The 25,762-nt window shown below is 40.7% G+C and overlaps 1 protein-coding gene across 1 annotated transcript in view; it reads right to left on the reverse strand.

Annotated features, from left to right (window-relative positions):
- The window catches only part of DPY19L1 (dpy-19 like C-mannosyltransferase 1), a 50,533-nt gene extending 34,660 nt beyond the window's left edge, over positions 1 to 15,873 (reverse strand). Inside the window, exons 1-7 of the mRNA XM_084307007.1 lie at positions 15,572 to 15,873; positions 14,998 to 15,066; positions 10,028 to 10,052; positions 8,639 to 8,726; positions 7,860 to 7,997; positions 2,120 to 2,240; positions 281 to 374 (exon numbers count right to left, since the gene is read on the reverse strand). Of these exons, the coding sequence (XP_084163133.1) occupies positions 281 to 374; positions 2,120 to 2,240; positions 7,860 to 7,997; positions 8,639 to 8,726; positions 10,028 to 10,052; positions 14,998 to 15,066; positions 15,572 to 15,857 (821 nt within the window). The 5' untranslated portion in view covers positions 15,858 to 15,873. The remainder of the gene's footprint in view (positions 1 to 280; positions 375 to 2,119; positions 2,241 to 7,859; positions 7,998 to 8,638; positions 8,727 to 10,027; positions 10,053 to 14,997; positions 15,067 to 15,571) is intronic.
- Positions 15,874 to 25,762: the final 9,889 nt, after the last annotated feature.

A 25,762-nucleotide genomic window follows, 5' to 3' on the forward strand; every position in this document is an offset into this window, starting at 1 on the left:
ATAATAATTAGTTTTATCCACAACACAGTGGTATCAATGACATACCACTTCACTGAAATTTTCCATGTTTTTGCAGCATCAGCATTTTACTTTAATCAACAAGCTTCTGTCCCACTACTTTTCAGTGACAATGTATATATTACAGTAAAAATACTACTACTGTACAAACAAATAATATACCATCAAAATATTTTAGCATTTACCTTTTTTATTTTTTATTTTTTAATTTTATTGTAAAAGCAGACTACCAGTACTAATTAAACAGTCTCAGCTGCCTTACCTGAGGTATGTGCCATATAGGAAGAACAGTGACATCATTAATCCATTCAAAAGAAAAATCACAGCAACATAAAAGGAAGCAGGGTCTCCCAACCCTAACAAAAAATTAACACATTGTCAAATATACATGAAAGATCATATAGTTTATAAATCACTACACAATCACTATAAGAAAACACATTACATAGATTAACTTAATATATCTACACAAAGAGACAAAAAAAAGAAAATGCCATGCATATTACTGGGAAGATTGAATCAAAAGACAACACTCCCCTCCTCCCCTCTCTCCCCCCCCAAAAAAAATAAAAATACTATTAAAAGAAGAGGAGGGGTACACACAGCATTTGTGCAGTCAGAAACAGAACAAACCAAGAGGGATGCTTTACCTATATATTATATATGTATATAAAGAAATGTATAGAAGGGGTAAGCATTACTGTAACAACATTCTCTACAGAAATTTTGAAATCATAAAGGATTTTAGAACAGGTTTGTGCTCCCCATACTCTCACTTCCATTCTCTTTCAGGTGTAAATCTATCTTTAAACATAAATTACACATAATGCTCTTTGCTTTTCTTCTTTCATTAGATGCCAACAGATGTTCTAGTAATGCACGTCTTTCAGTTTATTCATTCACAAACACTTCTTTGTTCACATGCTTGTTGTTCTTTCTTTAAATCCTCCTGGCTCTAATCATTTCTGCACTACAACTTAAAAAGCTTTACTTCACTACACAGAAGCTAGCAAAATGTCAGCGTTTAGTACACAGCAATGTTTATCCACTATTGCTGAAAGTATAGCATGACAGTTCTCCAAAATAAGATGAATATATGACCTCCAAAAATGGTAGCCTCAGTAGCTGTGGAGTTTCCTTGTTTGGATGTTTGTTGTTTTTTTGTTGTGGTGGTTGTTTTGTTTTGTTTGTTTAAAAACTCCAGGAATTGTAACTTACACATTTATTGACTGTTTACTGCTTCTGACAACATTAGAGGAATTGAATCATTTGAGCTCTGAAGAGAGTTTGTATAGCTTTGTGCAAAGGAAAAAATATTAATGTGTGACTACACAAAGACATTTCAAATGATAAAATGAAACAACTACACAAACTACCATTTATCAGTTAGCTTTAACCAACTGTAGAACATCAACAGTTTTTTCTGGGCAATGTACTTCTATAGTATAATTTACTTTAAAAGCCTATACTTGAATGTCAAAATAAAATTAAAAAAGCTAAGAAGTGGCAGCAAGAAGCTATGATGTCAAATTCAAGACATAAGGTTGAAATTCTTACACTGAATATTAGGTCACACGAGGGTACTTTCCCAGCAAAATCACTACATAAAATATTCTCCAAAAGGGAGTTTTGTGGGTATCTTTTTCCCCCTCCCTCCCACTCCTCAAGTTTTAGTTAGGAGAGGAAATACAGAAGGTAAGTTTTTGAAATGTAGTATCTTGGAATGAATTACAGATCCTACAAAAATTTAATGCATCCAAAGCAGCCTCCAATTATATTTAGGACATCTTATAAAAGCACAATTTAATGAAGGCTCAGACTACAGCTATGCACATTTGAAGTGCAGGAGGCAGGTAGTACTCCTAGATAGGAGAAACTCTCTAATGAGCAAAGCCCACATTTTCACCCTTGGTGTTCTTATAAGTGTCTTTTTTCATGTTTTTCACAAGTGTTGCGAATCTGCCAAAACACAGGTTTAGCCAAATGAAAGCACATAAGTGATAAAGACACTGGAATATTTTTATTTTTATTTTTTTTTCTGACATATATAAAGCCACAGTTATATGATTCCAGGGAGAAACTAGAACAAAACACAACTCACCCTCACAGCTTTCAACAGGACTAAGCCCTTTTCCTCTGTTTACAGTCCAACATGTCTTTGTTGGTACACCAAGAAAATCCATAATGGCAGTATATATGCGGTACCAGCTGGCGAGGACCACCTAGGCAGAAAACAGGATTTGAAGTTTCTGAAAAGGAACTTGGAGATTAGCTCACTGCCCAAGGTAACCTCTCACAACAACCGGCCATCACCAAGCACTTTTTTCAAGCTCAGCATTTCTCTAAATTACTAAGTGTTGTTGACTGTAATTCACTGAAGGCATTCAGCACAGACCAAGCATTCAGTAATAGACTAAAATTATGCCAACTTGAGAATAGAAATAATTTAAATCAATCAAACTGAAATATTTGAAAAAAATCATATTTCACTATTTTCCACAAGGTTCCCCATTTATCTTATTTTGTTTATCAGATATTAAAATCCCAGATCTTGACCTTATATCAATTAAAAAACAATTGCTTATTTTTTCCACATGGACAAAATATTAATGGACCAAATCTTTATTTTCCCCCCCCATTTTTGTATTTGTTTGTTTTTCTATTTCACCCAGATAAACTTTAGTAGGTTAAACTTAAGCATGCATTAGAAAGCGCTTCTAGATGCAATATAGGACAGCATTTCCATTTTCCATGGAAAAGTCGTAATATTCTTATGACAACAACCAAATTAAATCTCAATACCTGACACAGAAAACAACAGTATTTTATGCAAATAAAAGCTACAACTAATCTCACAGCGAAGTCACTAGAGTTAAGATTATCAAGCTATTCTGTCCGGATGTAAGAGACTATATGGAGTTCATAAATGAATAATGTGGCCATTCCAGTTAAGCTGCTTTGAAAGTTATAACCTGGGGGTCCCTAGACTGGAAATACGTTTCACCACTGCAGCATTATCTGTCCCAACCCTGTGCCACAGAAAACACGTACAGGAAATATGATTCCCTCTTTTCTCTCCCCATGCAATTAATAAAACTGTTTATGTCACTTCCATCATTAAGAAGGGCAAGAAGCAAATACAGGGAATAACAGCTTGATCCCTAATAAGGTAGGTATTGGGCTTATGTGGCAAGGCTTTGGTAGCAGGGCAGGGGGGCTGCGAGCAGAAACCAGCAGCTGCCCCATGTCAGACCAGAGCCAGCTGCCCCAGAAGGGACCTGCTGCTGCTCAAAGGTGAGCTAATGCTGGACGGATGTGGGAGATGGTTGTCTTTAGCTTGCTTTCACTTCTCAATGCTCCACTCTGGCATTTATTGGGAATAAATTATGTTAATTTTCCTTATCCCGAGTCTGCTCTGCCTGTGACGGCAATCAGTGAGTGATCTCCCTGTTCTTATCTCAAACCAGGAGCTTTTTTTCCCCTCATCGTATTTTTAACCCCTTGTCCTTCTGAGGAGGGGGAATGTAAGAGTGGCATGCATGGTGGTCCTTAGTTGCCCATCGGTGTTGAGCCTCCACAGCTGTGAAGTAAATCTTCCTGGAAACCACTTCCAAACATACTAATGACCAAAAAAAAAAAAGCGACTGGAAGCAGCCAGCATGGATTTACAAAGGGGAATTCACGCCTGACTAACTTCACGGCTTTCTGAGATGACTGGCTTGTTAGATGAGGGGAGAGCTGTGGATGTTCTTTATCCTGATTTAGGAAAGCTCTCAACCTTGCACCATAATATCCTCCTGGACAAACTGATGAAAAACAGTGTAAGTGGACACAGGACTGTGAACTAGCTGCACTGGTTCAGAAGACTGATCAGCAGCACGAAGGCCAGCTGGAGGCCGGTCACTACGGGAGCACACTAGGGATCAATACTGGTGCAAAATCTGTCCCCAGCTTTATTAATGACTAGATGACGGGACAAGAGAGCACCCTCCACAGGTCTGTAGATGATACAAAATTGGAAGGAGCAGCTGACATTTGTGCTGCCCTTCAGAGGGACCTCAACAGGTGAGAGAAATGCACTGACAAGAATCTCACAATGTGAAATTGCAGCACTGCGGAGGAACCCCACACACCAATACAGACTGGGGAGCAGTCTGGAAAGCGGTTTTGCAGAAAAGCTGGAAAGCAGTTTTGCAGAAAAGGACCTGGGTGTCCTGGTGGACAAGCTGTAAGTGAGCCAGAAATGAACCCCGGTCACAAAGAAAGCAAAAAGTATCCTCAACTGTATTTAGGGAGTCAGGAGGCATAGAGGATGATCCTTCCCCTATCTTCAGGGCTGGTAAAAATGGATCTCCAGCGCTGAGTCCTGTTCTGGGCTGCTTGAAATAATAAGGACATAGATGGAGTAAAGAAGACTAAGACAGACTGCTTTCAGTCACACCCAGTGACAGGACAAGAGCCAATAAGCACAAATTGAAATGTGTAGGTCATTCCACTTACATATAAAAGTTCTTTTTAAATTATTTTTTTAGACACTATTAGGGTGTTCAAACACTAAAACAGGCTGCCCAAAGAGATGAAGATACTCAAACCTGAACAAGAGATGGCCCTGAGCAATCTGCTCTACTTCATCTTGCTTTGAGTGGGATTAGATGATGTTCAGACATCCCTTCCAACTTCAGCTGTTCTCAATCCTATGATTTATTAATTTTTCAAACTAAGACTCCAATCACCATTAATCATTTCATCTCTTTATGCTCTCGCAACATAAACCTTATATATTCCAAACATAACTGGATCTTTCTGTCTAGACCCAGACTCCTTGCCTCAATATTGTGTCCTGTGTAGTACATTATTCTGAAGTCCTGGGGGCTCCCTCACCATCTGTGCCCTGGCACTTCTTGCTGTGCATGTGTGCATACAAGAACCAGACACTTGCCCCCTCTTCAGGTAGACAACAACAACGCTGGGAACCAATTCCAAATCCTTCCTCTCATCACCTGATCATGGTTTGTACGCTGCCAACAGAATGCGAATGGAAGCTTAGAGACACACCTGTCTAGCATGCTTGCACCACCAGCCCTGAAGCTGACATTACCCCAAGCACATAAAGCATTCTTGCTGAACCGATGTTGGAAAAAAAATAAATAAATCTGATTTACCAACTTAACCTTTTTATGTCGCAACTGCTTATGTCAGCTGCAGATGTTACCACACATGAATACTCCCTAAAAATGCTACCAAGGGCTTTAGGTACTTCCTACAAAGCACAGAAACATTTTTACCAAAAGCTATTTCACATGAAACAGTAAACACACACATAAAAATGGAAGCAAACCAGTAGCACAAAATTGCTAGATCAATTAGAACACAATGACATTTTTGGAATTTCATCTGTCCCATACTGGATGGGTCAGTAAATGTGAAACTTGGAAAAGAATAGATTGGCTCTCACACTCAGGGAATCCTCTGTGGACCAGTCCTTTGCTGTTAAAGAACATGTAGAAAAGTCAATTACTTTTACTACTTGCCTTTGATTAAGCACTTAACCCCAACTACATGGGTCTTTGCAACACTTATCACTCCAACTCAAATTTTCATCATTCTTACTACACACAGAAATATCAACTGTTCTGTAAAGGTGAGCAGACAGAGAGCAAACCAGTTATTAACATGAAATTAACACATTATCTCTCTGTCACTTCACATCAGGGTCCACATAATGAAAACACCTACACAGCTACTGAAACTGCCTAACTGCAGCAAATACCCAGAAAACCAAAACTTTATTTGGCACTATAACATTGTGCAATTGTAAAGAATGTTTTCGTTTGTTTTTTTTGTTTGTTTGTTTTGTTTTGTTTTGTTTACTTCATCATTTACAAAGATGATGAAGTGTTCATTACAGACTGTTTTGGGGGGTTTTATTTGTTTTTAAGTTTTCATGGCTAATATCAGCTGTACGTGCAGGTAAGCTATTCTATTAATGGCTTTTACATCCTGTTTAGTAACTGGATTTCAAGGATATTTTTGATGCAATTGATTTTGAGATCCACTACACACAAATTTTTACTGGAATTCAGCCTTAATGCTTCTATTGGGCAGAAAGAGCTGGAAAGCTTCTACAATATTAAACAGGAAATTAAACACTTTTAGGAAACATGACTGGGTACTGGGTATCAGAAGAAAAAAATTCACTGCCAACTAATAACTCCACAAGCATCTTCCTACCACCCATCACAAGTAAAACTAGATAAATTTGGAGAACACGCTTTAGAAGTCAAGTTGCACCTGTTCACTACTTTATAGATACAGTTATGTGGAAACAAGAGCACTCAAGAAACATGCTTTTTAAAAAAGCTGTTTACAGGAAGGCTAGACATCAAGTAGCAACTGACTGAAAGGAGCAGAGGAGACCATTTGTCTGTTTTGCATGTTCACACAGGCACAGAAAAGATGAATGAACTCATACTTTATCACCAAGTTCAATAAGCCAGTAAGACCCTAGAAAACTCAGAATGAACAGACAAGCCTACATTTTTTGCACAGTAATCTACTCAATGTTTTTACAGGAAGTCAAGCTACTGTATCTTATTGGTGTTGAAATCAAAACAAGAGCAATTTACTTAGTCATCTTTCACGGTGGTATTGATGATTCTCTAAGAGCAAGTTCACTCGAGAAGTTACCTTTGTTTTCCAAGTCAGGCACTAGCTGAAGTCAGAAAATCTTTCTCAGCTAAAGAAAGTAACCATATTACTCAAACACAGCACACATTCCTAATGTTGCATTTCTAGAACTGAACTGCAATCACTTTGGAGTACGAACAAGAAAACCAACCAATCACCACACATGACAACAAGAGGATAACGAAAAGCAACAGCCTATAGCATTTAGTACTTCCAGAGCAAGAAATTAAAAAGCAAATGAAATCACAACATGCCAGTTGTAAAAATACATGCATGCTGGGAGCTCTTACACATACAGCTCCTGGAAGCAGCTCTGCTCTGACAGAGCAGGAGAATGAGTATAAATGCTAGTAATCAGCAATTACAGCCATTATGAGTCCCTGGTTCTCCAAGAAACAAGTTGTCCCTGACACATGGAGTTACATAAATGTACATTAACCAAAAGAGTTTCCCTTCTGCAAAATATTTAAGAGACACAGGCAACACTGCAAGAGAGAAAAACAAACATTTCTGTACTTAATGACATCTTCTCTTTAGTGACAAAAAAAAAGCAGAGAAAACTTAATGCAATCAGGTAACAAGCACATACAAAACAACAGCAGGCAGTCTTCTAAAGAGGAATTTCTTCCACAACTAGCAAAATAAACTATTACCATTCATGGATTTTAAGGCCACAGTAGACTATGATGATTCATTAGTTTATCATCCTACACAAAATGCAAGCCAAAATAACCTCTCAGCATCTTCACTGCTGCAGACATAGTCACATATCACTTATACTTCGTATATCGTGTTTCCTGAAGTACACCATGTCGGCTAATTACTTCCAGAAAAAAAGAACAAAAATAAACAGGGAGTATAGAACTGGATTGAAACTGTAGGGTATGCAATACCAGGATGCAGAGAGTATCTGCATTTGGTTGAAGATACTTGAAGTCCAAGAACAGTTAATAACAATGGCAATTGACCACAGTTTATGAAGTTAACTTTCACATTTTAAATCTGGAACTAAAATATAGTATTTAAGCAACACTTCATTAATCACTGTATCTTTACACTTTCCAGAGTAACATTTCTCACAATTTATAATCAAGCCTAAAGAAACCAGAGATTTCTCATATATTTAAGGATCTTATTTTCAAAACATAACTCACCTCTGGGTAAAGATTGAACCTTTGTAAGGTGTTAATCACTAAAGGATATTCAGTTAGTTTGTCATTCATAATTGCCCACAGTCCATTCCAAAATGATGGTGCCTCAATAATTATCTTGAAGTAGGAATAATAAAGACCCTACAGGAGAGCAGAATTATTATTTATCATTAAAGAGATCACTTCTGCTTCATGAACCACCACATGCAAGCTTCAATTTTAAAATTATTTTTGTATTAGAACAAATAGGAAAAAATTATTCAAGACGACTTCTCTGTTTTCAAATCTCTTCCTATTACTGCCACTGAAACAACCAGTGTGGGCTTCCTTACCGTCTGAGTCATAACACAACGTCTGGAATCTCTCATTTGGTTAGCTAACTATGCATTAGCATAATATTCCATAATTCTCAAACTAATAAAAGCTGCCAAAAGGTGTATGCATATGCAAACATTAATTAAAAATGACTTTAAAAACCGCTGCATAACAAGACTATAATCAGAAGTTCGCTATCAGACTTTTGCAGTTCTGTATTTTAGGTCCTCTAGAATCACATTTTTAAATCATATTTGAAGCGAACTGTGAAGAGATACATTCACAATGTTATCAACTTCAAGACACACAAATGCTCTATACGTAAAACCATAATGCATGTTAGATGCAAGATATCAAAATATTTTTACTTATCCAGACAGTATTAAGAAATTTTGGAAAGCCCACAATCACAATATTATGAAGAGAAGCTGTGCAATCACTGAATTGTTATTAAAAGATAATCTAACCATTTCCGTGCGAAAGGCCATTTCTCTTTCTAGCGTTGACAGATGAGAAAAGTGACGGTCATTTTCAAAAAGAGTTGTTATGTGACACCTGTTAAAGAATAACAATAATTAATCCTGAGTCAGGCATTTTAGAACCTTTATTAAGTCCTACACACCAAGGAACAGCTGGCAAAACATTCACCACAGACCCAAAGTCTACTTATAAACTGCTATTTTACTCGGGCACCGTATCAACATTCTCCTCTGTTCAGACAACCTTGAATGGAAAAATGGGATCCATAGACTATATATCAAATGCTATTATGGAATAAGTTTAAACGTCTGCACTTCAAAATACCCTAATGCTTTTTAGAAACAAAACTGTAATGCTGTTAAAATTAGCAAATATTTGGAAATAAATTTCAAATATCCTACAAATGAAAAGAAGTACAGATTAAAAACTGGTGGAAATACCATGGTGTAAATGTACATAGTGTAGGTTTTCTCTGCTAAAAACTTCCCTGAGTTGTATTTTAATGCAGACATCTGTGATTATACATAGAAATGAGGACTATTAACATTATTTAAATAAATGTGCAACTAAGAAAAAAAAGACAGGAAAAATGCAAATAATTTTGGAGGCAAAAATCTGTAAAGTCCAAGTGGAACTTCCTCTTGAAAGAGGATGGAAAAGAAACGGAGCAGTGTACACGGCCCTGCTTTTGAACAGGAATTTGCAAGAAGCAGACTACTAAAATCAATAGTTCTTTTTAAGGTAGGAAACAAAAACACAGTGGAAGAAACTTGTTATCTCAGCAAAGGCAGCTGGGTGAAAATCACTGTAGAAACCACTCTGTTTCAGGTCCCTACAAAACAGGAAAGGTGAGGATTAGGATGGACCCTGAAATGTGGGGATTACATTGACAAAAACTACTTGAAAGGCCATTCTGTACACAAAGAAAACATTGGCCAGACCTCTCTGAAGAGGTCAAAGAGAATATGATGCAAAACTAAGAAATTGAAGCACTATGTAAATAAGCAGAACAAAGGAAGAAGTTGAAAGGGTTTACCTGGACCTTCAAAACCCACTCAGGGGAAAAAAGGACTGCTAGAGGAAATGCAGATGAATTTACATAGCTGAACTATGATCCCCGTGGATCCCCTCCAACTCAGGATATTCTACGATTCCAATGATTTTCCAGCTGCAAAACAGGCTTCACTCTTGGCTGAACAGGCTTAAGAAACCTTTTAAGTCAGCTTCACGAGAACAGAATTATTCATCTTAGAGATGACAATTTGGTTTTGAAAGGCAAGATCTAAATATAAATTATCCCAATAGCTTGTCTAAATATAAGTCAAAATGACATTTTCAAGTACCATATTACTCTAAAGCAATAAATACAATCTTACCAGTGTAGGACTCCTGCAAAAGCAGCTGTAAAGGAAACAAAAGGTGTCAAGTTACTTAAATATTTAAATCACATAACACTAAATCGTGTTCTTTTAAGTAATTATAGTACTACTTCAGAGATGCACAGAAGGTACTCAGCCTCCAGAGCAGCAGCAGAATAGGAGTATCTGAATTAACTTTTATGGGCAACTCTCTGAAACTCTGAAATGACACTGGTGGCATTCAGCAATAGGTGATCCCACCTGTACCTTGCATCACTCAAGGTGATCCATCAGAACCTAATGCACTCCCATTTCAGCTATCAAGACACACAACTGAATTATAAGCACTTGTACGTTACATATAGCAAATTTGAAACATTTTTAAGATGTCAACATAAACCTAATGGAGACTGTAATTGCTGAAAATAGTAGAGTCTGCCTTGTAATAGTCTCAAAACGGACAAATGGAATGCTAGCTGCACTGTTGTCACCTAGGTACAGAACAAGGGAGGAATGTGAAGGAACAACAGAAATGACAAATGATAAAGTGGTAAGCAAACAGTATAGGTGCACTGGGTCTGGCTGGGATGGAGTTAACTTTCCCTGTAGCAGCCCATACAGTGCTGTGCTCTGCACTTGCAGCTAGAACAGCGTTGGTATCACACCAGTGTTGTGTCTGTTGCTGAGCAGGGTTGGCACACATCCCTCCAAACCACCTGAAGAGCCAGCAGGCTGGCGGTGGGCGAGAGGTGGTGAGAGGACATCACCAGGGCAGCTGACCTAAATGGACCAAAGGGATATTCCATACCTTGTGCTGTCACACTCAGCAATAAGGAGTGGGAAAGGAGAAGGAGAGGGGGCATGGGCTGCTGCAGGGAAAGGTGACTCCATCCCGGACAGACCCAACAGAGGGGGGCTCTTGTTATGAAGACATCTGTCCTCCCAAACAACTGATACATGTATTGAGGCCCTGCTTTGCAGTACATGTCTGAACATCACTCATTGATGGGAAGTAGAGAATGTTATTTTCTAACTGTGTGGTTCCACACAGCTTTTGCCATTCCCCAGCCCCCCCCTCCCCTCCCCTCCCTCCCCTTCCTTTTTCCTTTAATTAAGTTATCCTTATCTCAACCCATGAACTTTTTTTTTTTTTTCTTTCCAGGATACTTTTTTCTGTCCCTCTTTTTCTGAGGAGGGGGAGTGAGAAAGCAGTTGTGGTGGAGTTCAGCTGCCCAGCAAGGTAAAACCACCACAACAGGTCTCTTAATTCTTGTGCAAAAAAAAGAGAAGCAGCCACTCCATTTTGCATGGGTAGCACCCACAATGAATCCTGAGCTCACTGTGGAATCAAATCTAGTGCAAGTGAGGGATAAGTGGTAGGAATTAAGATAGAAGGACTTGGTCAGGTAGACTGGTGGCCTTCAATACAAGAAATCCTTCTGGTTAGCGGAGGGTCCTTCTGTGCACCTAGGCTATCTGGAGTTGAGAGGTAAGAGGACAACTGCCCTCCTGCCTGCATCTGGCCAGAGACAGAAAGAGACAGAGCACCGCACCCCTCTCCAGGGTGCTGATCTCCACATGCCTCCAGCAGCAGGAGGCAGGAGGGCACAGCATGGCACAGCTCAGCTCCAGGTGCTTGCACCTTACACCAAACACCTGCACACTCACACAGAATATAGCCCAAGAGTTACTGAAGGAATGTGTCTTCCAACTGCGTGTTACACGTGTATGATGGTCTGCTTCTGGCAAGAAGCAGGAACAACAAAAAGAAAAAATCCTTTGCAAATGCCAAACCAACTGACTGTATATTTCATGCCCCATATATATTTCCAAACCACATGTTCCTCTAGCACAGAGCCTGGAAATGTTGTTGCTGCCACCAGTGGCAGTTATTATCACTGTCACCACATTTGACAAAGTTACAGTCGTGAACTTGAACTTTAATATTAAAGTTTTGTGTACAAAGATAAATGAAATGGACATGGGTAAGACAGAAAAAAAAAAAAAAAAAAAAGTAAGATTAAAGAAAGAACTAAGGGGGAAAAATGATTTTAAATTACCTGTCTGCAATTATAAAGGAAAACGTTTACCTCAAGTCACATGTTCTACATACTAGTTGAGGTTATACAATAACACTGTAAAACTCCCTTAAAGGATCTTTCAGCTCCACTTTAATCACTGAAGTGGTTTTCTCAAATAGAGGCCTGGATTTCAGTTAAAAAATTAATATATTTCCATAAGCTTTCGTTTAGAACTTCACATTTTTACATATACTTTCAAGGAAAAAAAAAGTCACTGAAGAGTTTCTCAATATAGTTCTCATTAAGTGGAATTCAGCGTCTTAGAAAAGTTTCAGCGCTGCAGATTTTTTATACTAAGGACATTAGTTCTAATGGAGAAGCTTTACACTCTTTGTTCAGAAAAGCAGATGACAGGGAATTCCAGGTAAGCACATTAGCTACATAAGCAACACAGCAAACCATATTCGATCAACAAGCATGTTTTGCAACAATTAGGCAGAAGGAAACAGAACAGTCCATACCTCTCTTTCTTATTACGTATTGAACCTCACATTTGCAGACAGAAACACAAGGCATTATTTCATTTCTCAGTAACATTTTTAAGACTCACAGTAAAATTACATGCCGAAATACATTTACATATAAACTCTCACACACTCTAACAATAAAACAAATCTATTTTTAAGACAGATTACATACTAAATAAATACACCAAGGGCAAAAAATGTGTATTAGCTATAAGTACTATGCATGACCTCCAAATAAGCCAAAAATATAGTATTTTCAAGTTGCAAATAAATTATCTATTAACATGGAAATTATATTTCAGATGCAAACATTCTCTTATTTCATAGAGGAAACAATATATTTAAAGCTGATTCTTCCCTTCTGTAAATGTTTTATTTATAAATCAATCCATTAACTGTAAATACATTCAATCACGGTTATTTTCTAAGAATCTCATATACACTTTTGTGAAGCTTCATAATATTACTCTATTATAAGTATAGAAGCAAAACCTTTTATAATCACTCAGCAATTCATGTAGTTACTTACATGAAGAGACGATACGCATAATGTATAGACTTGCATTATGAATTCAAATCTACAGTTTTTGACTGACTGCATCCAGACATACATTAAGCCAGGTTCTGATGGAAAATTTGCAGATCAGCTCTCTTAAATTGCCACCCTTGATCCCACTAATGTCCTTACTGGGGAGCAAAGGAAGTGTATGGATACTAGAGTCCTAATGCTACAAAAACTTATACAACTGCCACGTACTTGAAGCTGCAGATGCCATTTTCTTGCCCAGTGTAACAATCATTAAAAGCAATGCATATGATCAGATTTTTGCAGACTAAGGCTGTTTATTCTTCATATTCCCCATGTTCAAAAAAGGCAATGTGAATGGCTTATGACAAGCACTGGGAAACTACATACTGAAGAAATAAGCTATTGTTAAAAGCCATAATATACTGAACCCATTTACCAAGTGAACAACAAATGCTGAGACACCGTAATACACCAGGGTATGGAACATACGAGAAACTGACTAACACTTCGCTAATTACCAAAGTGACTAAGTAGGAATACAGCACAACAGGTAACAATGAGGAGCGTGTAAGCATGGACTGCTCCTGCAGTTTTCTGAAGATGTTCCATCGTCAGACTCTGTGCAATCACAATTAGGCCTCAGTTCAAGGATTATTAAAAAATTAGTGCACAGGTGCTGTAGAAGAATGTTCTTGAAAACCTGACAACTTTATCGTGGCACCTAAATTGGAGTTTGGTCTTAAAACAAAAAAATAACACCCCGTAACAACACTAGCTCCAACAGCAGTAGCCTCTGTTTATCAGATCTAGACCTTCACCACCAAAACTTTACGAAAAAATACTATTTCATATTTATCACATTTACATCCCTTGCTTCTGCAAATATCGTGTGCTATTACATACTTCACTACTTGCAATAGGTTTACTATTAACAGTCTAAGCATTCAGTTGGCTGAGTTTCACAGTCAAATTAAAACTCCAGAAATGATAAGGCTCTCTACCTAATCTGCTCTCAAATTTCTTTTGAGAAGAAAGCATGTTTTTAAAGAAAGCATTCTTTAATTTTTGACCATCTGTTTAATGTTTCTGCATCACAAGTCACTGCTAGTATAGGAAATGCTGAATAAACAGAGGTAAGCAAAGCAATTCCGCAACAGTTTAGTCATCAATTAGCTTGTAAGCTAAGCGTTGTTCCTCTGCTGCTACATTGCAATGTAATTCATCAGACTGAAGAAACTCCCTCTGGCAACAAGGACCACTGGCGGTGTCATCAGTAATACCAGCATCTTTGGAATACCTTGACAGTCTTTTAACATAATGCCTTCAAGAGAATATCTAACTGTGCATTTGCTAAATACGCGATTATTTAACTTTTGTTGACTTTACAAATGCATTTTATTTATTTATTTTTGCAGGTACTTTAGATGCTTTTTCCAACACTCTGGCCACTAGTCATTTTATCATTAACTCCCAAATATACCCAGAGATAACAACATTTGAATTTACACCCCCCTACAGTTACATTTCTCCTACCCATAATCCTTATAAAAGGAGCTGTTTTGACCACAACAACAATTTTACTTAACAGTTGCTATTTTTTTTTTTCCTAGAAATTAATGACTGCATAGGGGAGATCTGTAAATCTCTCGTGAACAATTACTTTCCTATAAATGTCATAATACCACATCAGCTGCTATAACTTCAATAAATAAATAAATAAATAAACAAACAAACAACACCTCCATAGGTAGGAAGCTATTTCCTGACACCTCTTCAATATAAATCAGGCTTTTTTTTTTTTTTTTTTTTTTTTTTAAAGTTATGTTTCCAAATATATTTTGGTATGGCTTACAATTGCAGAGACAAAGGCAAAAAGGGCAGATTTCTCCCCAGCTCACTCCCTCTACTTACCCAGAATGAAAGTGAGCCATATCTTGCTATCAGCTTTTACAATGAAGGCCCTTCTGTCATCAACAAACACTGTCAAAAGAAACCGAATATTTTGGGCATCAGTGACGACTAGCCTCTGTCGAACCGCTCAAACTTAGCAGCATCACACACAGTGCTGCAAAAATCTTTCAACAGTCTGGAAGGCTGGTCAAGAATTTCACGCGGCGAGCTGGTAGCTGCACACACACAGCAAGCTCTGAACATCACAGGCGGGCTGTGAAAGTGCACGCACGAATCCTCGGGGTTTTAATTCCCGGAAACAACTTTTGCAAAGTAACTTGCGAGAGGGCGAGCAGCGCATATATAGACGCTATAGATAAACCCGCTGCAGGAAGAAGTCAGACTCCAAGGCACCAGCCAGCCCGCACAGCGAGCCAGCAGGCGATGCCAACGCTGCCCAATGCTCTTAGCAGAGCCCCCCTGAGAGCCCCCCAAGGCTGCTAGGGCAGCCAGCAGCCCCTTCCCTGGGGGCTGCGGAGGCCACGGGGGCTCCCCGCGGGGTCCCCCTCCGGTCCCCCGAGCCCCCCGCACCCACCTCGCAGCCGCTCTCCGCAGACGCGCAGCAGACCCAGGGGGCCGCGGCCCAGCGCGTCCCGCAGCCGGCCGGCCGCCGCCGCCTCCCTGCAGCCTCTCGGGGGCTCGCTCCGGCCGCCCCGCCGCCCGCCGCCTCCCTTCCGCACGCCGCGGGCCCCGCCGGGGACCTGCCTGCCGGGGGAGCGAGCCGGCCGTCCGCGGCCACTGCGGGGGCTGCCGCCCGGCGAGCGCTGCCCGGGCTTGAGCGGCGGCGACTCTTTGTTCCCGCCTCGGCTCGGGACTGCCATCTCCGCATAGTCCCTGACGGGCCGCGCCGGCAACGGGGCGCTCCTCCCTCCCCGAGACGCTTCCCCCACCCCCGGGCAGGGCCTCGGGGCGGAGCGGCAAGGGGAACGGAACGGGACTCGGCTCGGCGGGGCTGGGCTCCGCCCGGCCGCGGACACGTAGGACCGGGGGCGGTGCTCCCCCGCTAACGGCCGCCCTCCGCCCCCCACCGCCCGCCCGCCGCTGAGGCAGGCGCCGCCCCGCAGCGCAACGGCCGGGCGCAACCCTGCCGCGGCCCGCAGGGCTCGGCTCCGGCTGTTGCCGCCTCGCGCAGGGGCGGCCGCGGTTCTTTCACCGCCTCGTCCTGTCCCCACGCTTGTCTTTTTTATCCTCTCCCGCTCCTAGTTCCTCAAGCATCGCCTCGGTTAATTCCTGTGCCCTCATGAGGGAGATGTGTCTGGAGGGTCCCCCCTCCTCTCGCCTAATTCCCGTCGTGGTGGCAGCCAGAAGGTGGTTTGGCTCGGGGTAGCCCAGCCATATAAAACAACACCAGCAACTCTTCCTGCTCCTGCTCCTGCCTCTCTCCCTTCTTTAGGGAGTTTAAGCGTGGAGGTGTGCCAATAACACACTTAGCTGTGGACTTGACCTCTGCCACAGCCCCACACAGCTCCCCTCCAGCCCCTGGCAAAGCAAGTCCACCGGCAGCCTCCAGCTCCTGCCAGGACACATCTCTGGGTTTGGAGGTTAAAAATCATCAAGAGCCACCGCTCTGAAGCAATATTTAGAGAATGAAGCACCGATCCGCACTTGGGATTTCATTTAAGGCATGCAATCACATGTTTAGTCAGAAATAAAAACTCCATTGCTGGCCTACAGCAGCCTACGTTAGCTGAGGTTGGCCCAAAGACTGTAGTCTCCTTACATTCATAGCAAGAGGTTGGTGTTTCTCTCGGGTGGACCTCACGGATGTCAAGGTTTCACTGCTATGCTTTACAGCTGGGGTGCTGGGGTGCCTGGCTGGCTTATGTACCAGCCCAGGCCCTCCTCTTCCCCGAGGGGAGACTTCTGTACAACTTTCTGAAGTGGTTTTTACCAGTAAATCAGGGCAGCAATTACGACTCCCACACTAACACCCAGAATTACCGTTCTGTTAAGGGTGATGAACGCACAGCACGACTGGCAGACGGCACCCAGCTACAGCAAAACTGCCTGTCCTCTTCCTACCTGTGCTTTTCTGCGTGGCACACAACAGTGGTCAGTGACTCATCCAACACTGATAAACAAATTTAATTACCTCTCTTTGACAAAGTTGATTAAATAGAGCAGACTGATCCATTTGACACTTTTCTCTCTGCCACCCTTTTATTTTTTCCCCTGCAACACCTTTCTCAACCATACATACTTCTTGCTTCCCTGGTGCACTTTATTTCTGTCTTTACACTTTTTTTTTTTTTTCTGTCCCTGTTCTCTCTTCATCACCCTGTATTCACAGGTCTTCTACTCATGAGTTTTGGGCATGTTTGAAACATTTCAAACTATGTTTGATCACTATACAGTCAGACTGTTAGCACGGGAAGGTAGTTTTGGTCCAGATTCACCTATCAAGGTAGAAGATACATGAGAAAAGGATTGCCTTTGCTGTCTTTGCAATAGTAGGAATGTTGTTACCACAATAATAGTGTAAAGATTAAAAAAAAAAAAAAGTTGTGAAAGTCTGTGGGACTGACAGAGGGCCTATCTGTCCACAAATACTCAGCTCCACATTTGTTGCCCTGTTGACAAAAAATCAGTGTTTTACCCACAAGTATTTTAGAAGGTAATTTCAAACAGTAAGTGTTACATTTATCTTGAAAAAAAATGAGCAAGGCAAGGCTCACAGGAAGAAATATCTTTCATTTGGCCACCTGATGCAGTTACATAAAACAACCAGTCCCCCACAGGGCCTATTATAACACAGGGCCTTCTTCAAACATGAATTACCTGTAACAGATTAATACTACAAGAAACATTTATCTGTGCTTATTATATACTAAATAGAAATAAAAGTGTAAAAAGAGCACTCTCTGAACATTTGAAGACTACATACTCTTTTCCCTACTGCTTTCCAAGTAACTAACAGAGAAAGAGTTCCCCAAACCATTCATCTTTATATCTGATTTTTGTCATGCAGTTTTGCCATAAATTTAGTGACCAGAGGAGCTGGCTGAGTGGTTGAAACGTACAGTCTCCAGATAGTTAAGGAGTTCTGCATTTAATTGGCATAGAAAAAGACCTCTATGATATATTTTGCTGATTTTTAACTCCAGAAACCTATTTTTACATTTTGCCAAAATCAATACAGTCAAGGAGCTCTTAGTAACTGGAAGGGCTGAGATTATTAAGGTACAAATGATTGCTGTGGGATGGCTAGACTATTAAGATTAACTGGGCCTGCTCCAGCCTGCAGCAAATCGATTACCTTCAGGCTCTTTTCTTCTATTAAAACTCTTCAGGCAATTTATAGCAAAAGATACCACCCACAGAACATGATTACAAAGGCACTTACTAGTAAACTAAACAACTCAATTTACAAAGTTATTGTGAGAATGCAAGACAGAGCATTAGTTTCTTAAATGTAGATGAATCCATTTTCAGCAACTATGAATTGCAGAAGAAAACCTTCAGCACTGCTTCAAAAGAGCTGCAGTATAGTAGTACACATAAAAATAAAATGACACTTTCTTCAATCTGTAGAAGAAACAAGTAATACAAAACAAACTAGGTTTATATCACCAGAAGAACTGTATATTTTTCCAGAAGCTCTGTTTATTTCAAACACTGTGTTTCATACATGGTAGCTCATCTCTAATCCTGCAGATCAGACAAAGGAGTGATCTCAGTAAGCCAGCACATAGCTTGCTATATAGAACAAAAAGCGGGGAAAAAATGAAATGTGATAACTCAGAGTAAATCTGATTTCTCTTAACTCTTGGTGGTGCTGAAGGGTATACTAGGTCATCACAGTGACATCGTCTTAATAAGATGTCCTGGTTTCAGTTAGAACAGAATTAATTTTCTTCCTAGTAGCTGGTGGAATGCTGTGTTTTAGCTTAGGATGAGAAGAGTGCTGATAACACCCCGATGTTTTAATTGTTGCAGAGCAGTGCTTATACTAAACCAAGGACATCTCAGCTTCTTGCTCTGTCCTGCCAACAGGCAGGCTGGGGGTGCAGTAAGAGCTGGAAGGGGACAGACCCAGGACAGGTGACCCAAACTAGCCAAAGGGGTATTCCATACCATCTGACGTCATGCTAAACAATATATAGGGGTGGCTAGCCGGGGGAGGGGGCCAGACTGTTCGGGGTTAGGCTGGGCATCGGTCAGCGGGTGGTGAGCAATTGCATTGTGCATCACTTGTTTGTACATATTATTATTAGTAGTAGTACTATTATCATTATTGTATTATTATTATTATTTTCCTGTCTTAATAAACTGTCTTTATCTCAACTCACAGGCTTCACTTTCCATTTCTCTCCCCCGTCCTAGAGAGGGAGGGGGGAGGGTGAGTGAACGGCTGCATGTTTTTTAGCTGCCAGCCGGGTTAAACCACGACATAAGATTATCCTAACTTCTTTTGCCCAAGAGTAGCAAAATCTGTAAGATGGTATTCCACAGTTTCTGCTGTCCCAGAACAAAGCACACCCTGGACCACAACATTTGTGTTTCTGTTAAATAGTCCATTTCTCCCTGACCATGCGTTTTCCATGAGTGATCACAGGGACTGTCCCTTCACCTTTCAAAATCGCCCTGCCAGATTTCAGCAGCCTCAGGATGCTGAGGTGGATGGTGTTTCTGACACACTCTCCACGGAGATAGCCCACAGTCCTCAAATAAAATACATTGGTTTGGTAGTTCCTGCACATCCTCTCTCAGCATTTGTGCATATCCAGTGTCCTGAGGAACACCTTGTCATCAAACAGTCCAGAACTTCTTTTCCTCCACTCATGTTCATCTTCTGTACTGTTTCTTGCCACCAGTTATCTCGCTCTTCCTCTTGCCTCAAACAAGACCCTCACTTTGCAGTTTATTGTTGGTGCTAAGCCCTTCTCTCTCCCAAGGTGATCTGAATGACAGTACTCATTGACAACCCTTTTATGTACCCATAACAATGTTTCTTGTACTGCTCTGCATTGTTCCAGTGGCACTGCTTGAGAGTATATTGTGCAAATTCTACAGCAAGGGAAAGGTTAATCTGCCATTGCCAGCTACCACAGGGCTTTGCTTCTATCAAGTTTTTGTTAAGCCCCCACACTTTCACACATTCAGCAGCATACTTAATAATAGAAGGACTGCAATGTAGCAAATTAGGGCACTCTAGGCTCCCTTTACTGGGTTTATTTAATCCAAGGTTAGCACGTAATGACAGCATAACCTGTAAAGTATGTCTCCTCAACCAACAAATGTAGGACTACTACCTGGTTAGATGTACTCGACCTAGCATTAAACTAGCTATTTTGAGAATTGACAGTGACATAACTATAGCAATGCAGAGCTCAGAGCCCCAGGTAAATAAATACCCAGGCAGTTAGAGCATTTTGAGCTCCATACCATATGGCTATGTCTGACAACTAGCTATTAATCCTGCTTGAGCTTCAGACAAAGAGCAGGCAAATTCCTACCTAAGGAAAGGACTTCATGGGAATGGAAGTAGCTGGGACCACTTCTGGTGAAGACTGGGCCAGGTAGAAGTGTGGATGCCCGAGGAGTCTCTCAAGGCAGAAATAAAGGAGCAGGATTGCCCTCAGAGCTTATACATGAAGGAATCTGCCAGGGAAGATAAAAGAAGAACATGGTGGCAGACCAGTCATAACTTGTACCCTGGTCTATTTAATGACCCTGTGGGGCCAATTCTCTTCCTGCAGGATACAGAAATCCCCTCTTACGTTAACTCCCTTAAACATGCATTGTATGTAAAGAGGGAAAAATGGTCTCCTGGTGAGTTAGTAACAGAGCAGCCTGATCTCTGCTTGCTCATCGCTTCATCTCTGTTCTCTCACCTTTAAAGTTGCAGTTTCATTTTTAAATGCATAACTGGAGCATCTACGCCTTTATGGCAGATTTCATATACAAGCGAAAGCTCATTTCTGCTAGGAACAAGTGAGAACAATTTACTCAGCTTGCCTGAAATCCCATTTTAAAATGAGACGTCCTGAAGACCCTTCTTTGTTTGACCCTAAATTTACCTCCTTCATTTCTATAGGGATGATTGCAAGCCTCAAACTGCCTGCTGCCAAAATAGCACCAAGGAACATTAGTCACTCAATTATTCTCCACCATCTGATTTCTTGGTTTTCAGTTTCCAGTGCCATTTTCATGCTACCTTTAAATGCTTGAGAGCCTGTAGCTGTGAAGCAAACAAATAACCACGGGTAATTAAAGAAAAAAAGAACAAGAAATACTATGAATATCAGGAAAAGGATGCAAGCTACACCAGGAACCTTTTAGGTCTGACATATCTCCAGTTACCCTTCCTTCATTGCTGCAGAGAGAACGACTGCAGTAGCACAGCCTTCCACTTGCCCTGCTGAGCAGCCAATTTGGGAGGTTTGCCAGTTCCCCTTCTTATGACACACAGTGTGATCATCTCCTCCCAACCGGGACCTGGAATGTTTCTGTAATTCTTCACTGTTCTGAGGACTTTTAACTCCTCTGCATGATTTAATCTCCTTATAGCTTTCAAAATGAAGAACCTTTGCTGTACACTCCAAGTTCTCACTGCGTGGCATTTGGCCACAGCAAGTCGTCATGCTAATTTGGCATAGATGCCATGATTCATAGCCCCAGCAACTGCACCTGATTATGCTTGTATTTGCAGAAGCAAATTATAGAGCAAGTTATCTGGGGACCACAGAACTCACTATTAAAAGCACAAGTGATAGATCCAGCTGACCTTAACCTGATATACCACCCACCATGCTTTTGTTTCAACTTTTGCGGAGTCGGTGTTTATTTGGCACATCTTGAAATAGCTGCTGCCAAAAGATGCATCAGAGAAGACAGAGGAAGCGGCTTGTGGTGACAAGCAGGAGCTAAGTGACAACAACAGAATGGGATCATATGGACACGGCTTGAGCTATTACCATATTTCACAACAGACGCCCTCTATGCAAAAATTGAGAATACGGGCACACTTGTGGTAGAAATATGGGAAGTCAGCAATGGACTTAGAAGAGTAATGTGAGAAGAGTGTGGCAGTGCTCATTGAACAGCTTCCCAGTTAACAACTGGCAGGGCAGCCAGATGTGAGAAACAGTAGGACTCTTGAAATATGTTGCCATATTGAAGTCAGTAAGCCTACACTGCTGGAGATTTAGTGGCAAATCTACTTTGGCAGGATAAGCTTGTGGACTGCTGTGAAATGCGTACAGACAGCTGTTACCAGGAACACTAGCAGAGCCCTACTTTGCCTGTTCAGATGCTAGCACATTTTTTTTGTTTCACCTCTTGCTTACACCAATATTCACATCAGTGGGGATCTCAGTACATCATTTACCTGAGCTGATTAGCAAAGGCAGAGAAGATGTAGATTAATTATCCACAGTGATAGTGCTTTTGACAAGTTAAGCAAAAAGGCAGACTGGACCAAAGGCAAGATTATCCTACATATCAAACACCCCTTAAACAATAAACAAAGCCATGACTGGGGAATGTTGTTTGCTTCTTGCATATGGCAGAACAAAGCAGAACACTTTTCAGCAAGCTGAAATGACTAATATGGTCACTTTGAGGGTTGTAGGACATCTTTCTTGGTAAGTCTGGTCCTTTTGCCAAAGAATTTACTAAAAGAAAAAAAAAATTAAAAAAAAAAAATGTTGAGGCTACAAACTCTTTAACTTACATAATTACAAAATTTACACACACAAATTCCAAAAATTCCATATGAAGTCCTTGTTGGTGACTAACAGCAGTGGTTTCTTATGTCTTCCTCATCTCCTTCCTCACCTTTTTAATTCCTTGATAATTTGTTTTATATCATGATCATATTTGCGTGCTTTCTTTATACATTCTGAAGCCTTGCCAAAAACACCCCCAAAATCAGGCTTTAAAGACTGTGTACCCAAAATATTGAGGTGTGCCACAGTCTCGAACAACTTGATCCTGTCCATCCCTTTCTTTCAGTTTCCCACGTGACAATATAGTTCATTCCTGGGCATCAGGACATTACACGCCCTAAAAGTCTGTCCCTCCTTGCTTTTCCACATCACCATCCTCTTATTTTGAACTATCATGGAAGAGGTGGTGATCCCTTTTAGCTGGAAAAATACTTTTCTTCGTGTCCCATCAGCTGTGCTGGCAATTAGAGAACCCTTTTCCAGCTTATTTTTGAGGTCACAGTGCCCTCTATCGTCAAAGACATCACCTTTATTTCTGCATCATCTTGGGGGAAGAAAACAAACAAACAAACAAACAAAAAAATGACACGTGTTTATACATACTCACTAAAAAGAGTCTTTGTCAGAATCGCTGCTGATTTAAATCAGACGATGCTATCTGCAGAGCTTGAGTCACACCTGACTTGTGTTGAGTAATTCTGTATAAGAAAATGGTCTGATGCAAAATAAGAAGAATCGGGCCTGTGTTTCAAGTACAAAATGTAAATATCTCAGCCACAAATTTGTATTGCTCCTGGTGATCATCCTGACTCTGCAGATAGGAATCACCTATTACATACAGACTTTTACCATTTACAAACTGCTCTCCTCTGCGTGTCTGCCTTCTCTCTCTCTCTCCATGAGCTATGTGGGATACTGTGAATAGTTTTGCTCCCCCGTGCGTGCCCCCTGGAGCACCACACACCATCCTGCAAGTGAACCGGCACCATTGCTGCCTCCCGCACCCCATCTCTCACAAGTCACACAAAAGCCTCACAAGAGGCTTTTACTTAATGAGGGATTACATCGCTGATATATGTGGATGTATGTATTGATGACAGACTAAAGCCTGAATACGGTACAGCGCTCATTTTCTCACGTTAGTTTGACAGGAAAATGAGAAGTTCACTAAGCAACCCACTTTCAAGAGTACACATATTCATACAGATGAGAATGTGTGAATACATCTGAATACATAAGAATATGTATGAATACATATAAATATGTACACGCACATGCTTGTATCTAAGATAATTATCTATAAAATACTAGAAGTCAAACAGCACTGCTGGGCATGTAAAGCATATATTTCAAATGTATCAGACATACCTTTCTTTATTTAGCCATTTTTTCATGCAACTGCCACGTCAGGAAGTCCCAGATAATTTCATTGGTATTGAGAAGAGCTGAGGCTCTACTGCAGAGAAACTGTGGACCATCCTGTAATCGTGGGTTTCTCTGATGAAATCCCTCACGGGAAGGATGCTTTTAAAATTGCCTCTCGGTGGATGAAGGAAAGGATGTCATATAGTAGAAGAGTATGCTGGCTGGAACTAATACTTAGTGCTGTTTCCTGGGACAAGAACACACAGAACAGACCATGCTAGGGAGAAGAGAAATGCAAAGTGACTGTAGAAAAAGGTGATGAAGTTTTAAGAGATGTTTTTGCTTCAGACAGAAGTTTTCTTTTTCCCCATCTGCTGAGGCAATGCCTGGAAAAATTCTACTTGCTTTTCAACCACATAGAGCCCCATTGCCCACTAACTCCAAAACTCCCCATGCCAAGTTTAAAGTACCTTCACGTTCACAGGCCACATGCAGAAGTGCATTTTGCAAGAGGTGTGGAACCTCCACAATTGCAACTGATTTATTGCCAGCAGTATTAGCAAAGTTACAGAAGAAAGAATACAAAATAACCTGTTAGAGTAAACTGATTTTTAAAATCTTCTATGTTCTAGTGATATCAGTCAGCATTGTTGAACAACTGAAGAAAAACAAAACATTACATTAGGGTATACAAAAAAAAAGGAGTTTCGTATCTCACTCATGAAATCATCTATCGCCTCCAGTCAGCACTGGTAAGATCTCAGTTAAAGGAATGTGTCTAGTAGTGAGCACTGCACTTCAGAAAAGATGTAGACCCACTGAAGGACAGGGATTTTTCCTCATAATCTCCTTTATCCCTTACTGTCATTCTTGTTTTACATCAGCCACAGTAGTTGCAGAGTAGATTTTCCCCCTCCAAACACATACACACAGCATAAAACCCCTTGAAGTCCACACAAGAAGGATGTGAAAAAGACTAGAGAAGAGTAATCAGTGGCAATGCAATATCATTTTTCAAGAAGGCAAAAGGTTGCTGCAGGAAAAGAAAGAAGCACTGGATATGGAATGAAGGGCTAAAATTAGACTCAGGGACAGGTTAGACATTAGGGCTGATTTCTAGTGAAAGAGTAGCTAAATATCAGACTTTTTAAAGGACCTGTGAAATCTCCATTGTTGGAGGCTCTTAAGAGCAGATAAGATAAACATCTTTCAGAGGTGGTTTAATTATAAACTGATCTCAGTTTGAGCCATGGAGATGATCTCTGAAGATCCCTTCTTGTCCTACTTTTTATTATTATATACCAGCTAATCCCCCAATGAGTCTTTATGAAAAAAAAATTCATCCCAAGTATCCCCTGACCCAGCTGTGAGCTAGAGACCACCCAGCTCCTAATACAGCAAGGAAAATGCTACTTTTACTCTGAACTACTATTCAGAAGTGGTTTGTCATGTCTCTATGTAACTCAGAAAATATCACTCTTCTACAACAAAATAATGAAAATCCCTTCAATTTTTGCCGAAGAAGGAGAGAAAGAGAGAAAGGGAGAGAGAGAAAACCCCATAAGCAAAAGAGCAGGACCAAACCTGTAACATTTGCTTGGGTCTTTGTTCTGAGGTAGGGCAGCAGGAGAAGAAAGAGGAAACACTGAGTCTGCAGGTGAAAATTAGCTCGGGTCTTCAAGAGACACCCG

The sequence above is a fragment of the Netta rufina genome (genome assembly GCF_964035555.1).
Source record: "Netta rufina genome assembly, chromosome: 2".
NCBI classification, from domain to species: Eukaryota; Metazoa; Chordata; class Aves; order Anseriformes; family Anatidae; genus Netta; species Netta rufina.